Source organism: Arachis stenosperma, chromosome 5 (genome assembly GCF_014773155.1).
Source record: "Arachis stenosperma cultivar V10309 chromosome 5, arast.V10309.gnm1.PFL2, whole genome shotgun sequence".
NCBI classification, from domain to species: domain Eukaryota; kingdom Viridiplantae; phylum Streptophyta; class Magnoliopsida; order Fabales; family Fabaceae; genus Arachis; species Arachis stenosperma.
In genome coordinates, this window is record NC_080381.1 from 12,502,105 (window position 1) to 12,517,055 (window position 14,951).

The 14,951-nt window shown below is 32.1% G+C and overlaps 2 protein-coding genes across 9 annotated transcripts; one reads left to right on the forward strand and one right to left on the reverse strand.

Annotated features, from left to right (window-relative positions):
• Nucleotides 1–8,147: 8,147 nt before the first annotated feature.
• On the reverse strand, nucleotides 8,148–9,370 carry LOC130980433 (uncharacterized). The gene is made up of 3 exons (XM_057904115.1): nucleotides 8,723–9,370; nucleotides 8,526–8,593; nucleotides 8,148–8,430 (listed from the first exon to the last, which is right to left on the reverse strand). The coding sequence occupies exons 1-3, from the start codon at nucleotides 9,368–9,370 to the stop codon at nucleotides 8,148–8,150; spliced, it is 999 nt and encodes a 332-aa protein (XP_057760098.1).
• A 2,128-nt stretch (nucleotides 9,371–11,498) lies between these two features.
• Nucleotides 11,499–14,681, forward strand: LOC130982697 (soluble inorganic pyrophosphatase-like). Of its 8 annotated transcripts, XM_057906765.1 has the most exons (10): nucleotides 11,535–11,674; nucleotides 11,783–11,799; nucleotides 12,100–12,248; nucleotides 12,374–12,402; nucleotides 12,618–12,683; nucleotides 12,928–13,035; nucleotides 13,139–13,204; nucleotides 13,744–13,864; nucleotides 14,066–14,147; nucleotides 14,291–14,681. In XM_057906765.1, the coding sequence occupies exons 3-10, from the start codon at nucleotides 12,122–12,124 to the stop codon at nucleotides 14,331–14,333; spliced, it is 642 nt and encodes a 213-aa protein (XP_057762748.1). In that variant the 5' UTR covers nucleotides 11,535–11,674; nucleotides 11,783–11,799; nucleotides 12,100–12,121; the 3' UTR covers nucleotides 14,334–14,681. The 8 variants fall into 8 exon arrangements, with proteins under 8 accessions (XP_057762745.1, XP_057762746.1, XP_057762747.1 ...); XM_057906762.1 differs by lacking the exon at nucleotides 11,783–11,799 and having other exon boundaries at nucleotides 11,499–11,674; XM_057906763.1 differs by lacking the exon at nucleotides 11,783–11,799 and having other exon boundaries at nucleotides 11,513–11,674; nucleotides 12,097–12,248.
• Nucleotides 14,682–14,951: the final 270 nt, after the last annotated feature.

Here is a 14,951-nt window from a genome sequence, read left to right on the forward strand (position 1 = left end):
TAATTTATTCATTTATAAAGTCTTAAATAAAATAAATAATTTATTGTTTATTCTAATTGAATTCATTAAATTTAATTATACATTATATACGAACTAATAATAATATGTAAATCACTTTATATTATATATGTATTAACAAAATATTATATACGTCTTAATGTGTTAATTAAATATTATATACGCACAGAAAAATAAATACAAAGATGATTTATATAATATTAATATTATTATATTAGCACGGTATTTTTTTGTTTTGTTTTGATATCATATAGTATTGATCATGATAATATTATTATATAGTATTATATAAACTTTCTAATATTAGTATAGAAAATTGGAAAATTATTCCTTATGGCAATCATTCTTAGTAGAATAGTGTGTCTCTTATATAGTATTGATAATTGTTGCTTAATTTAAAGTAATTGTATGTTGGTATCTTAAATTTATTTTTAATAATGACCTAAATAGATAAATCTAATTGAATTGAATAATTATATAAAATATTTTATATTATTAATATACTAAAATTAAATTTATTTTTTGGTACCAAATTTTATAGGTAAATTTTATACAAGATTAAGTTATTTTTTTATTTGTTTTATCTATGTTACTTTATTTAATTTTAAGTAGCGTCATATTTACAATTACCGCTAGTATGATATTTTATAAAATATGAAAATCAATTTTTTTTATAATTTAAATATCAATGTTTGAATAGAAGAACTTAACAGACGAGAGAGAGGGGGAAAAATTTACCTAGAGAAAAAAAACTCGCATGAGAATGGTGGCGACGGGCTCAACAACAACGGTAACAGGATGAGCAGCGATGATGACATAAGATGTGAACAGTGACGGACCCAGAAAAATTTAGTAATAGGGACAAAAATATAATAAAATTTAGGTCTAGATATTTTTTTGCTTCCCACGATATTCAAAAGTTAAGGACTAATCCGTCATGAATTTGAATTCCATTTAAGAATCTACAATTGGCCGGCAACGAGTTGCTATACATACGAGACAGAATTCGAACCCTCAATACTTATTTAAGCTGATGACTAAGTCGATCACTTGATCAATCTAAATTGGTTTAGATATATTCAAAATTTAAAATTAGAACTATCTAATACATATTGATAAGAACTAGAAATATACACATAATCATTATTATAATATTTAAAATAATAAAAATATAATTTCATACGCATAATATAATATTTAAAATAACAAAAAAAATATTTATAAGGACCTTTTTTATTTTTAACATGATTAAATATTATTTTCTTATATATATTTTTAAACAATTATTTTATTTAATTGTCAAATCTACTTATTATAATTTTTATAGTATAAATAAGTTTTTTAACCAAAATAATTACAGTATATTAATACATAGATAATATATTTTTATATCTTAAATAATTTTTAAGAAATTACTAATAATTTAAGTTGTATTTAATTAGAAAATTAACTTTTAATTTAATTATTAATTAATTAACTAATATAATATAATTAATTATCACTAATTTTTGAGTGTATTTATTTATTTTTCATACTAAATCAAATTTAACAATATAATTATTATTATGTGTTAAGTTTAACAAAATATTTTTTAACATAAAATACAAAAGAACTATTTATATTTTATTTTGAGACAAATATAATATAATAAGTGGTATATATGTATATCAGTATTAATTTTTTTTTTAAAAAATTTGTGGGGGCAAATGCCCCCTTTATATTAAACGTGGATCCGTCTCTGTGAAGGAAGATGGGAGTTGTGAATAGGTAAGCGGTGATGGACTCAGCAACAACATGACATGAGCTATGCGGTTTTTTGTGAAGAACTCGAGAAGAAGAAGATTTTAGGTGAGGATAATTGAGTTTATCTTGCATGGCTATAAAGTATAGACTGAAGCTATGAATCATGTGTGATGTGAGGCAAATCCTATTTCCTAAAAAGTGTTTATATGTATATATTCGGGGCGGGTATACCCTAAACCCGACGATACCTATCTTGAGCAAAATCTGCCTCGACTCGGGTCAAGTTATTACCCTTTCATCCGGGTATGGACAAGTCGGGTACCTGCGTATTCGAAAACTCCTGCCAAGTCTAACCACGTATTGATACTCCTTTTATTAAGAGTTTATCGCTAGCCAATGAATTGCTATATACACAAGGCGACTCCTAATAGTTGTTTAAGCGGACGAGTGAGATGATCACTTAACAAACTCAAATTGATTAAGATAAATACTAATTATTTTTAATATTTTAATATTAAAAATTTTGAGAGTTTGATTTTAATTATAACTTTATAAAATATTTATAATAATAATTACTATATATATTATTTAATTTTTTAATAAAATTTTTAATATAATTTTATGTATTATTCCGTACAAAGTACAGGAATATACACTAGTTATGTTAATTTAGTACTATTCTTAACAAAAAAGAAAGAGAAAATTTTTCAGAAGAATTAAATATTTATTTTGAAATTTCGATCCCTATTAAATTGTAATTTTGGTTTTGATCTAGTAAAATTTAAAAAATACGTATTTTAATTTCTACTTTTAGATTTGGTTTGGTAAAACTTTTATCTTTTAAAAGTAGTTTATTAAAGTTTTCTTTTAAAAAACAGCTTCTTAAAAGCTACAGCACTTACGTTTGCTAAAATTGAATTAAAAATGATTTTTAATAAATACAAACACCACAATTGTGTATGATAAAACAGCTTTTAAAACTTAAAAAAATTATAATAAACATATTTATAATTATAACGAAAAATAATTTCTTTTTTCAAATTTTTTAAAATTTTATATAATATTTTAAAATAAAATAATTTTAAAATAAAAAATTATTTATATATTGGTTCACCTTTACAGATTACAAAAAATTGGACACATATCTTAAATAAACTACTCTTATGATTATATATCTATATTTACATATGTATATACAGGTTGTTATTATAATTTTGACTAATATTCATGCAAGAAAAATTTTATGATTGGTTTTCATAAACCAAGTCAACCTCTTTACATTTCAAACAACATATAAAAAACAAACAAACATCTACTGAAAAAATACAAAAATAACGCATAAAAAAAATAATATAAATAGATAAAAGTTCATATCTAATACGTAATAAAGATGTATTTGTGTTGAAATTTGTAAAGATTAGGTTAAAAAATAAAAAATATATGAAAACCGTGTTAGAATTTGTGAAAGTTAGGATGATAATTTAGAAATATATGAGAATTTTAATGACAATATAATAGCAAAAAATATGGACGAGAAAATAAATAAAATTTGATAAGTACAACTCCAGCTTTGAAAAGCTCCCGCTTAGGTGTTTTCAAAAGCACCTCTAATTTTTAAAAGTCGCAAATACAAGTATTTAGATTTTTTAATTTATGAAACACAAAATGAGGTACTTGTAAAGTACAAACACCTCTTAAAAAAGTTTTACCAAACTAAGCTTTAGTTTGCTCTATTATTTACTAATGTAATAAGTTAAATGCTAATAATGTGTGACGTGTAACTCTTAATTGAATAAACTAACAACAAAGATTGTAATAAATATTTTTAAAATTTACTGGATACCAAAATTTAAGGGAAAAAAATTTATAAGAACTAAAATTTAAAAAAGCTGTGTCAGAATATATCACTAGACACTATTGGTTTTAGGAATTTGGATTGGATTTTCAAAGAGAGTATTTATTTTTTCCCTCTTAAATAAGAGGACTTTTTTATTAGAAAACATAATTTTGTATTTGAATAGAAAATATAAGAAAAATTGTATTTAATATAAATTAATTAATTAATATATTTTTATTTTTTGCTTTTTAAAAGAGTAAGATATTTCTCACATAAAATAAAAGAGATTTTTTTAATATTTTTTTATAAGATTTGTATTCGAAATACCTTTAAAACAATTAATTATCTGTATATAAAAAACAATTACTAAATATTACGTATATATACATATATTATTATTTCAAATATTTTAAATATATATTTTACATGCTAATATATATTTTAAACAAATGATTAATTTGATAATGAGAGTTACTTGAAATTTGATCGCTTTTGGGTTTGAACGTGAGGTTCAAACTCTTTTTGAGGCAGCATCCGACTTTTGCTAGCATCGAGGTGCGGGTGGTATCGGTAAGGAACTCCGATACTTAAGTTAGCAAGGATTTTAGTTAGGTTTTTAGTAGATTGGATTTTAAATATACCTAAGGATGTTAGTGTATTTATAGTAGAATAAATAACCACCTTCTAGAATAGTTCCACCTTTAGTGGTGGATAACCGTTTCCTTTTATCTAGGGGTTGTTAAGATCTGCCTTCTAGATTAATAGGAGATATCATAGGAGTTGGTTGAGATTCATCTTATTTGAATAAGTCAGGCCAAAATTGGCGCCGCGTGGGCCAACCTTATGAGATCGGATAGATTCCAGAGTGTTATCTGGACTCTTGCTTTGTAGACTGGGCTTTTAACTCTTTTGAACCTGGTTAAATTGTGGGTTAAAGTATGAACAGTGCCCCTATTTAAGGTCGAGCTTCATGAAGTCAGACTCAAGCAATCAGATTATCAAGTCAAAATGTCGGGTTGTAAAGAATTAGTTTGTGGTATGAAGCTAAGATGATCGGTTGACTCGATGTGATTTGAATATTGTAATGTTTTGTACAACTTGTTCAGTTCGAGTTGTTTTGAGGATGCAAGACTTGTTTTAATACAAATCACCATTCTGAAATTTATTTTGATTTTGGACAACTCGTTTAATGTCGAGTTGTTTTGAAGATTGTAGATTTGTAGCACGACTTTGTTTTTGGTACAAATCGCTTATTTTGAAACATGATTATTTCTTGATCGGATTTCATGCAACTCGTTTAATTCGAGTTATTTTGTGGCTTAATGACTTGTTTTAATGCAAATCATTTTTGAAATTTATAGTTCTGATTTCGTACGACTTGTTTTGATACAAATCGTTTATTTTAAAATTCGTAATTATTGCTGATTATAACCTTGTCTAGCTCATTCAATGCAAGTAGTTTTAAGATTTTAAAATTTATTTCATTTCAAATCGTTTAATTAAAATGTGGTTATTTTTTATCTGATTTTATACAACTAATTTAAATTTGAACTGTTTTTAGGATTTCACAACTTATTTTAGGTACAAGTTATTTACTTTGAGTCCTTTTAAAGTATCATATTATCTTTATAACCATCAGACTTCATTAATTTATCCATTATGCCTCTGCCAAGGTCAAGTTTTATGAAGTCGGACTCGAGCAATCAAGTGGATCAGATTATCGAATGAAGCCTTTCACTGATTTGTTCAACTCGTTTGGTTTGAGTTTTTTCTAGAGTAATAGAATTTTATACGACTTATTTTTAATACAAATCGCTTAGGACATATGGTTATTTTTTACTCGATTTTGTTCAACTCATGAGCTTGATTTGTTTTAAATGATCAGGCCATATTCTAACCATTAGACACCAATTTGGATCTCGTCGCTTTATCTGAGCGACCAATTAAAAGGTCGACTCGTGATTTTCATGCTTTGTCGAGCATAAATTGATGCATTAGTTGAAGGGATAATATGCTTATTTCTTCCTCTTTATAGCTTTTATAAGGTTGTCAGCTTTGTGTATGATACATCTCGTTGTTACTCGAGCTATTTTAATTGGAGAATTTGTTTTTACCTTTTTACTTTTTACAACTCATTTTATATATAGTTGTTTCAATTTTGCTTTACTGATTCATTTTGACACAAATCACTTTTTAATGCTTTACTTTAATGATTTATTTTGATACAAATCACTTTTAAAGCTTTGCTTTCAGGTTGACACGTCTTGTGCTTGACACAAGTTCGTTGAAAATATGATTGACTGGCACAACTCGTTTAAACCGAGTTGTCCTCATGTTGTTGTGGATGCTAGAACAAGTTTTCTTTGGACAACTTGTTTTTGTGAAATTGTTCCATTTTATACGACTAGATCGTTTATTTTTATTGGAACTTGTAGGGATGAGCTCGTGAGCTCAGAATTTTATACGATTTATTTGTTACTCGTGTGGGTCAAGTTGTTAAATCGTATTTATGCCTTAAAGGATGTATTTAGTTAAGTTACTTTTGGGACTTGTTCTAAAACAACTCTTTCAACCCTTTGGCCTGAGCTATTTCGAGGTGCTTTTTTCCAATTTGCATATGTAACTTCGTTCCACCAATTGTTTCCTCGTTGCTTCATCCGAGCGATCTCTATAGGGTCGACTTGTAATTTTTGCAGTTTGTCGAACTTCAATTAATGTGTTTTAATTATAAAAAATCAATTTTCATAAGAAATTGTAGTATCCCCTATGTTGGAGGCGTGTCGTGACCTAGACAGTTCGTCACCCTTAAGGTTTGACACTTTGTAGTATCCCCCTAATGGGTTGTATTTAAATTTGCTGATGTTGCATTCTCTTGCTTGGACATAAATTGATAAAAAACATTTCATTATTTTTACAAACAATATTTTTCATTCTTCCTTCGTTATTGACTCAATATGAGACATTTTATTTTTTCTCTTGTGCATTTGAACCATGCAATTGCTCTATTACCCTGAGTGGGTATCTGTGGTTGATGTGTGGATCGGCACTTGGAATCTTTAGAGTAGAGGCGTGCACATGTAAGTAGAAATTTGGTACCTATGATCAAAAAAGGTGGCGTCAGCATCGGAAGCCCTATAGATGCGACTTGGAGGACCGGGAGTCAGTGGCGGTCAAAAACTCTGCCGTAATTCTTTCCAAGGTTGTAATGTTAGCACAACAGCAGATTCCAAGTTTGAGAAGAAAATCAAGTTCTACGTCGTGACTTATCCTATTGCGTGGAAGCAATAGTTCGCGATGAAGAGTAGAAGAGCAGGTGCAAGAGAGAGTGGAAGCTTTGATTTTGCTACCACCATGGAAAGGTCGGATTCACGTGAAATCCTTTGGAGTTATTCACTCGTCTTTGTTGCAGAAGAATCATTGTATGTCAGCAATGCACTTTTTGATATTTGTTTATCAAAAAATGCCTAGTTTTCATGTGGAATTTAGTTCTTCGTAACAATTTTGAATTAATCAAGTTGTTTGAACTGGATGCATAGGGAAGCCAGCACACATTTTGTTAAGGATAATTGTGTCACTGATTTTAATACGTTTGCATCTTGTTCTTTTCTAGCGGTTGTCTGACCATCTTGTTGATCATCCGCCATTATCAAGGGTTGATCTCTAGGTCCCCAACAACGGCGCCAATGTTTCGATGGTTATCTGAATCTGAATTGTTTTTGAGCTTGAATGTAAGTCCATACTCCTTTTGAGGTAGCGTTCGACTTCTGCTAGTATCGAGGTGCCGCCATCCGAGTTCCTTTTGAGGAGGTGGGGGGTGGTATCTGTAAGGAACCTCGATGCTTAAGTTAGCAAGAGTTTTAAGCAGGTTTTTAGTAGATTGAATTTTGAATATACCTGAGGATGTTAGTGTATTTATAGTATAATAGATAACCACTTTTTAGAGTGGTTCTACCTTTAGTAGTGTATAACTATTTCCTTTTATCTAGGGATTGTGAAGGCCCTTCTAAATTAATAGAGATATCTTAATTAGAAATTGTTTAAGATTCATCTTATTTGAATAAGTCGGGCCAAATTGGCGCCACGTGGGCCAACCTTATGAGATTAGATAGATTTCAGAGTGTGATATGGATTATTATTCTATAAATTGGGCTTTTAGCCCTTTTGGGTTTGGCTAAATTGTGAGTCAGAATATGAACAATAATGATATATATATATATATATATATATATATATATATATATATATATATCTTAAAAGCGATTATTTTTAAAAACAATTAATCCAAAGAAACGCTTAACGAGACCAAGAAAGATATAATTTGAACTTTACTTCGTGGGTCCGTTCTATCTATCTATATATTACTCATAATGGTATATACTTTAAATCTCTTAATAATAAATGAAAAGTTATTTATAAATAAGATTGACTTAGATTTTCTAAAAGATTGACATTAAGAAAATTATTTTTTTATATACGGTATCTTTTAACTTAATAGATTAAGGACTAATTCATCGCGGATCTAAACTTGACGTTGACTAATGGGTTGCTACTATAGTGCCTGAAGCAGCTTCGGCACCATGTTGTATGACTCTTCCCAATCCCTGTAGATCTGCGCAATTGCTTTCTTCTTCGCCATCCACACCTTTCTATAAGAGGGTTTGAAGTGATAGCTCGCCCATACCGCACCTTGCAACATCGAAATGCTGATGGAGGGGTTGGACTGTATCAACAGCAATATGACCCTGCAGATAAGACTGCTGTCTAACTGACGATGGTCTTGAGACATGGTGAGTGCTAAACAACTGTACACTCCACCAACCCTCCGAACCTCACTAACATAACAAAATAGTATTGGTTCAGTCATATCTCAAACCTACTTAATATATTGCACAAAAGTACTCAAAAGCACAATTAAAGTTGAACTTACCAGTATCCAAGGTTCTGTCGAAGGGCCACACAGAGGCTCAATTGACACCCATTTGCAGCTTGCCGGCACTGCACATGGTACTTTAATCGGTTCGATTCGATCACCCGTTACTCAGCACTCCTACAAATACTGTAGTTCTTCACACCCTGTAGCACTGCATCTCGGCATTTGAACCTGTGGCCGACCCGAAACTCTACCCCACCGTCCAAGTTGTAATCTTTTTCTCCCGTGTTAGAAAATAGATTCCTCTCATGCATGGCGTCAAGATCCAGACTATGATAGTGACTTGGCACTGCTAATAGCGTCGGAATTGGGTGAGGTGGAGGTAAGACATGGCGCACCACAGTCTGGGCGGACGTCTCGGGTACAAACTCCTCCTCATCGTCCCTTTCGGAGGAATCACTGTCGACACTATCCGCCATGTATTCTTCGTTTAACTCCTCGTCGCCCTCCTCCGCCTCGTCAACTGGAATGGCGAGATGGATCAGTGGTGGTGCAAGAGGTCGATCGTCCTGGACATTGGTCGAATGTACAGAACCACCACCACAAATATCTCCAACTTCGACGTAAAGCTCCGTCACCTGTTCCACCATGATCCTCCCATGGATGTCGAACATGAGTCGAACATGCTCGTCCCCTAAAAGGCGAAATTGTCGAAATCGGAAAACTCTATTACCCATATTTGCTAGCAACTTATACCCTACCCTTCCGACCTCCCTCGCTTCTATACGACCGAAGTTGCTCAATATCAAACTCTTCAACTCCGACAACGTACTTACACGTTGAGTGCGCAACAGTATCGAATTCTCACACTCAAATGTCACCCCGTTGTCATTATTTTTCATACGATAATTGGGATAAACACACACAAGTACACAACTATGTATACGCTGTTACTGGCCATTGTTGCATTATTTTTGTGAGAAAAATGAGATAGAAAAAGATATAAAATGTGTGTGAAGAATGTCAAAGATTACACATCTCGTTTATAGTGTAAACGATATAAGAGAGGAATATTTATTTCGGTAAATATTTTTTAAATTATTTATTTTCAGTAATTATTATAATTATTTGTTGAGTTAAGAAATTAACTAAATTAATTTGATGATGATAAATATTATTTTTAGTGGGTTAAACACTCAATTAGTTTTTTAATTGTGCTTGATAAAGTGTTGCAAGCTAAAGAAAGAATATTGCAGCAGCCCAAATAAGAAGAAAAATCAAATTAGAAACAAAGTGGACTATAAAGCACTAAAAGCCTAAGGTTGTTAAGCAATAGATTTTGTTGGGTTGAATGAAAACATATCTAACCCAAGTCCAAGTTGACTCCATCAAGCTTCTCATCTAAGATTGAAGACTTCCCTCTCTCTACTTGCTTCGGTCAGCATCAAAACAAAAGAGAAAGAGAGAGCTTTGTTCTTCTTGTTCTTTCATCAAAAAAGAAAGAGAGAGAGGTAAATCATAAAAAGCTAATGTCTAATCACCCTAATCAAAGCAAGCTAAGCTATGTCAGAGATGGCCATGCCATGACTCACATCTTAAAAAAAAGGGTTAGCTACAAAGAAGAAAGAAGAAGAAATTAGAAGTCAGGGCAAAATCAGATCTTAGGCAAATCAGAAAGATCTTTCCATTATTGGTACCCCAAAGTAACTTGCTGAAACTTCCTTTTTCCTCATATCCATTTCTGGTAAAATGAAGAAAATGAATGTTATGGAGTTCTATTGTGGATCAACAATCAAGAAAGGAACTTGGAGTCAAAGCAAAAATAAATGGTTCAGATCTTTGAAGATATTGAAAAAAGGATTAAAGAGAAGATGAAAGGTATGAATGCATGAAATCTGAAATCTCTGCTACAATCTCATCTCTCTTTTGCGTAGCTGTTGCTCTATTTTTGCGAGAAGAAGAAGTCAACTGTGTAAAGCAAGCCTATGGTGTGAAAAATTGAAATAATACAAATAGGAAAATCACTTCAATTTGACGTAAGGAGAGAAAACCAGAGTTTGGTACGTGTGTTCTGTGAAGAGATCCCTAAAGAAGTTTCTCTACTTGGATAGTGCTTTCTTTTAAAGAAGCATTCGGCCAAAATGAAGAACTAACTCAGAGACGTGCAAGTCTGGTTTATCACATAACAAAGAGGCTATTAATGAAGTCAATCTCATTCATATTTTACAGATTGTAATTCTCCTTTTTAATGTTTATCTTTCTATAATTTCTTGAGTGAAAAGGCATAATGAGAGAGTTCAAGTAAAAGCCATGAGTGGAAAAAAGGTTGAGTGATACACTTGAGAGAAAAGCCTAGAGTTATTTTCAGATTTCTTTAGGTAAGTTTGTGTCTTGTATCCAGTACCAGTGAGGTACCCATTTCTTAGTTGGGTGAGCACTAAGAGTGAAGAGTTAGATATTAGCATAGCCAATATCAAGTTAGGTTATAACTTGAGTGTGAAAGGATTGTGTCAATCCTGTGGAATTGGTGTATGTAATACATTTAACTATAGTGAAAATTCCTCCATTGTTATGGAGGAGACTGGATGTAGGTTGCATAGCACAAGGCAACCGAACTGGGATACATGCTGGTGTTAGCTTCTCTCTTCTTATAAATTTTCGCTGCTAAATTTAAATAGAATCAGCAAAATTTGCATTAAAGGATCATTTCAATAACTTAAAAGAAAGACATAGATTCAACTCCCTATTCTCTAAGCCTACCACAACCTTCATTATTTTATTTATTAAAATAAAAAATTCAATAAGAATTAAAATGAAACAAAAAACTGAAAAAGAAATTAAAGAATGAATTTGATGGGTGGACGTGGACCATCACTAATAAATTAAAGAAATTAAGAGTCAGATGGATTTGGCTTCAAAGTCAAAGTCAAAGTTTACCATCAGTAATCAAGCATCCTGTCTCATACCGTCCGATGCAAATCGGACGACTAATATTCACTTAAAAAGAGTGGCCACTGAGCTGAGACTCACGTGAGACTGGAAAATGAAAAGCTGAGAAGATAGTAGTGAAGTACACTGTACAAAGTACACACCTCTGTTGTTCTTCCCTTTTCCCTTTTATACGAGGAAAGCCATTTCACTTCTCGCTTTGACATTTTAAGTTGAGTGAGTTCGTCTCTTAATTCAGCAGAGTATTGTAAGTGCAGGTGCTCTCTCCCGAATCCTTTTTCTCCTTCATAGGTTTCATCCATCATTTTGCTTTGATTATTTATTATCTTGCTGCCTCTTTCAATTCGCTTCATTTTCCCATCCAGAAAGGAAAAAAAAAAAGGTACTGATGCTTTTTTTAATCTCTCTCTGGGTTTATGCTTCTTTGTGGTTGTCAAATATGATCTTCTTGTTATGGTCCTCAAGATTTGATTGATTGTATGCCTTTCTATATAAAGCCAGATTAACGACCACAAAAAAAGAAGGATTCAGAGTTCTTTATGAATTATTAAAACACAAGTTGATTCTTCTGAATTTTGTTTTGGTTGCAACAAATCATGATTATGTAGATTGACAGGCTCTCTTTTATTCCCTTTTGTGTTGCGCTTTTTTATTTAATGTTTTTTGAGTGCTTATGAAGCAGCTATTGTCTGCCGAAGTTCTATATGGCTAACGACGAAGATTCAAGTTCAAGGAACTCAGGTTTCTCTCATGCTAAGCTCAATGAGAGAATTCTTTCTTCGCTCTCACGGAGAACTGTTGCTGCCCATCCCTGGCATGACTTGGAGATTGGTACATATTATTGTGCTTCACCAATTTCTCTTTAGTTTCAATATTGAGGTGTGAGATTACTGAAGAGCATTATTGTACTGTAGCGGTATCTAACTGAAAATTCACAAATGTTTCTGTATGTCCAGGCCCAGGAGCTCCAGTAGTTTTCAACTGTGTAAGTTTTTAAGTCTTCCATAACTTAAATTGGGAAAGCTTTTTATTTTCTCTCTTGAATCAATTGAATAGTTTATCTCTATTTTTATGGCTTTCCTATATATGGCTATCTCCTAGCACTACTGTTACATTTATGAACATAGATTACTCTACGGCTCTACCAAACTCTCAATGCTACTGTGTTTTCTAAGCAAAATAAATGGATTTCCATGACAGGTGGTTGAAATTGGCAAAGGTAGCAAGGTTAAGTATGAGCTGGATAAGGCAAGTGGACTTATAAAGGTGTGGTTCCCATCTTTCATTGCTTAAATTGTTCCACCGTACGTGTTGTTTCCAATTCAGCGCTTTTAGTTTGTGGTTGTTAATGTTCTTTTTAGTATATCATGCAATCATTTGCCGCCTTACTATACATAGTTACTTAGCAAGTGCTTGTCAAAAAGGGATACTTAGAAAGTGCTGTTGTTTATGATTGATTTTTTCCATGGATGTACCGAAGCATAACTCACTCATCAGTTGAATATTACAGGTTGATCGTGTTCTTTACTCATCTGTTGTATACCCACACAACTATGGTTTTATCCCAAGGACTATTTGTGAAGACAGCGATCCAATGGACGTTCTGATTCTGATGCAGGTAGTAATGCTTAACTTTTTTTGTTCTATATATTTAACAGAAAAATGTATATTTTCAGCCAAGATTTGAACTGGACTAAATTTGAAACTTATGCTTTGTAAAGGAGCCTGTGCTACCTGGTTCCTTCCTGCGCGCTCGTGCCATTGGATTGATGCCCATGATTGACCAGGTGAAAGTTGCCTCCTTCTTGCCTACAAACTAATAATTTGCTTTGTTTTTGTAGTCTTTACTGTTTGTTTGGCTGATTAACTGATTGATTGCTTCTCTGCTAGTGAATTGAACATGAAGTCTAAGTGGTTGTCCTTTTTTTTTATGTCCTTATTACCTCTGTATGATGAAAACATTGCCTTACCTTGTATATTTTATGTAACATGATGAAATTTTTTCCATTAACCTTTCTAGTTTCTAATCCCATAGCTTTATCATGGAAGTGGTATATGATTGAAATCAGTGCTCATTTCATCGTAACAACAAAAAATAATTGAGAGATACAATGAAAATTGCTTAATATCATATTAGTGTGCCTCAGCATGATTAGAGACTATACATCAGATATTGTGGTTAACGAGCTGCCGATGACTTTTGCTCATTTTATTTGACTCACATTTGGCTTTCATTAGTGTACAAATTTGAAAAATATCCTGTTTCCAATAAAGGTGAACATTTGGAGAAAAGATTTTAATGCTTATTAACGATTTTTTTTGGCAGGGCGAAAAGGATGACAAGATCATAGCAGTTTGTGCAGATGACCCAGAGTTTCGCCATTTTACAGACATCAAGCAGCTCGCTCCACATAGGCTGGCTGAAATCAGAAGATTCTTTGAGGACTGTATCCTGTTATTTACATTCAGGATATATTATGTATGCCATTCATTCTATGGCTATTCATAATTATACCCATTCATGAATATTTTCTGGGTGCCAATGGATAAAGTCTCCCCTATGTTTCTACAATCCATAAAACTCCTCCTTTCAATGTTATCATATCATATACCCAAGTTAGCTGTAAATCCTTAGTGTGCCTTGTCAGATAAGAAGAATGAGAACAAAAAAGTTGATGTTGAAGACTTTCTCCCAGCTGAAAATGCCATTGACGCCATCAAGTACTCCATGTGAGCTATTTCCTTTTGCGATACTACGATTTCCTGCGTCTTCATATTCTTGTTGTGTGTCTGGTGTTTGATTCTTGGCACCAATGTTTAATGATGCTTGGTTTATTCTACCTAAGCAGATTTTTCCCCCTTCTTTTTGTTAGGGATCTGTATGCTGCTTACATTGTTGAGAGCTTAAGGCAGTGACTTTCTTGGGAAACTGACCGGCTGATTACAATGATATCTGAAATACATTCTAGTATCTACTATGCCAAATGTGAATGAGGGTCCTCAAACATTCTGATCTCTCTCTAATTTTTGTTGTCGCATTTGTGCTGCTCTTACGCCACTAGTGCAACTTCCCATGTCTAAAATCTAATTTTTCTGATATTATATGGTTGCAGTTATACTGCTACCAAATAATGAGCTCATGAGTCATGTCCCTTATTATAGCCCTATATTCTGATGTTGTGGATATTGTTGTTTTCACCATGCATCACGCGCTTCTGCGAAGTTGCCCATGAATGAATCTACGTCTTGGCTAGTTCATCCAAATTTATACTACAAATGGAACTTACTACTAGTATACTAGCAATAAATAATTTATTTTAATCATTAATTAATTAATTACACAGTTTCTAGATTTTAGAAAGCGCGATTTACTTGTTCAATTGGGTAGTGTTTATTTTCAGATACTAAAACTGAAATTGAAGAACTGGGATGAAATTGAAAAATTGGGATTCAAAATTGTTTGATGACACAATTTCAATTCTGAAACATAAAATTTCAGTTCCTTTCATACTTCCAGAAAGTGAGGATACAAGG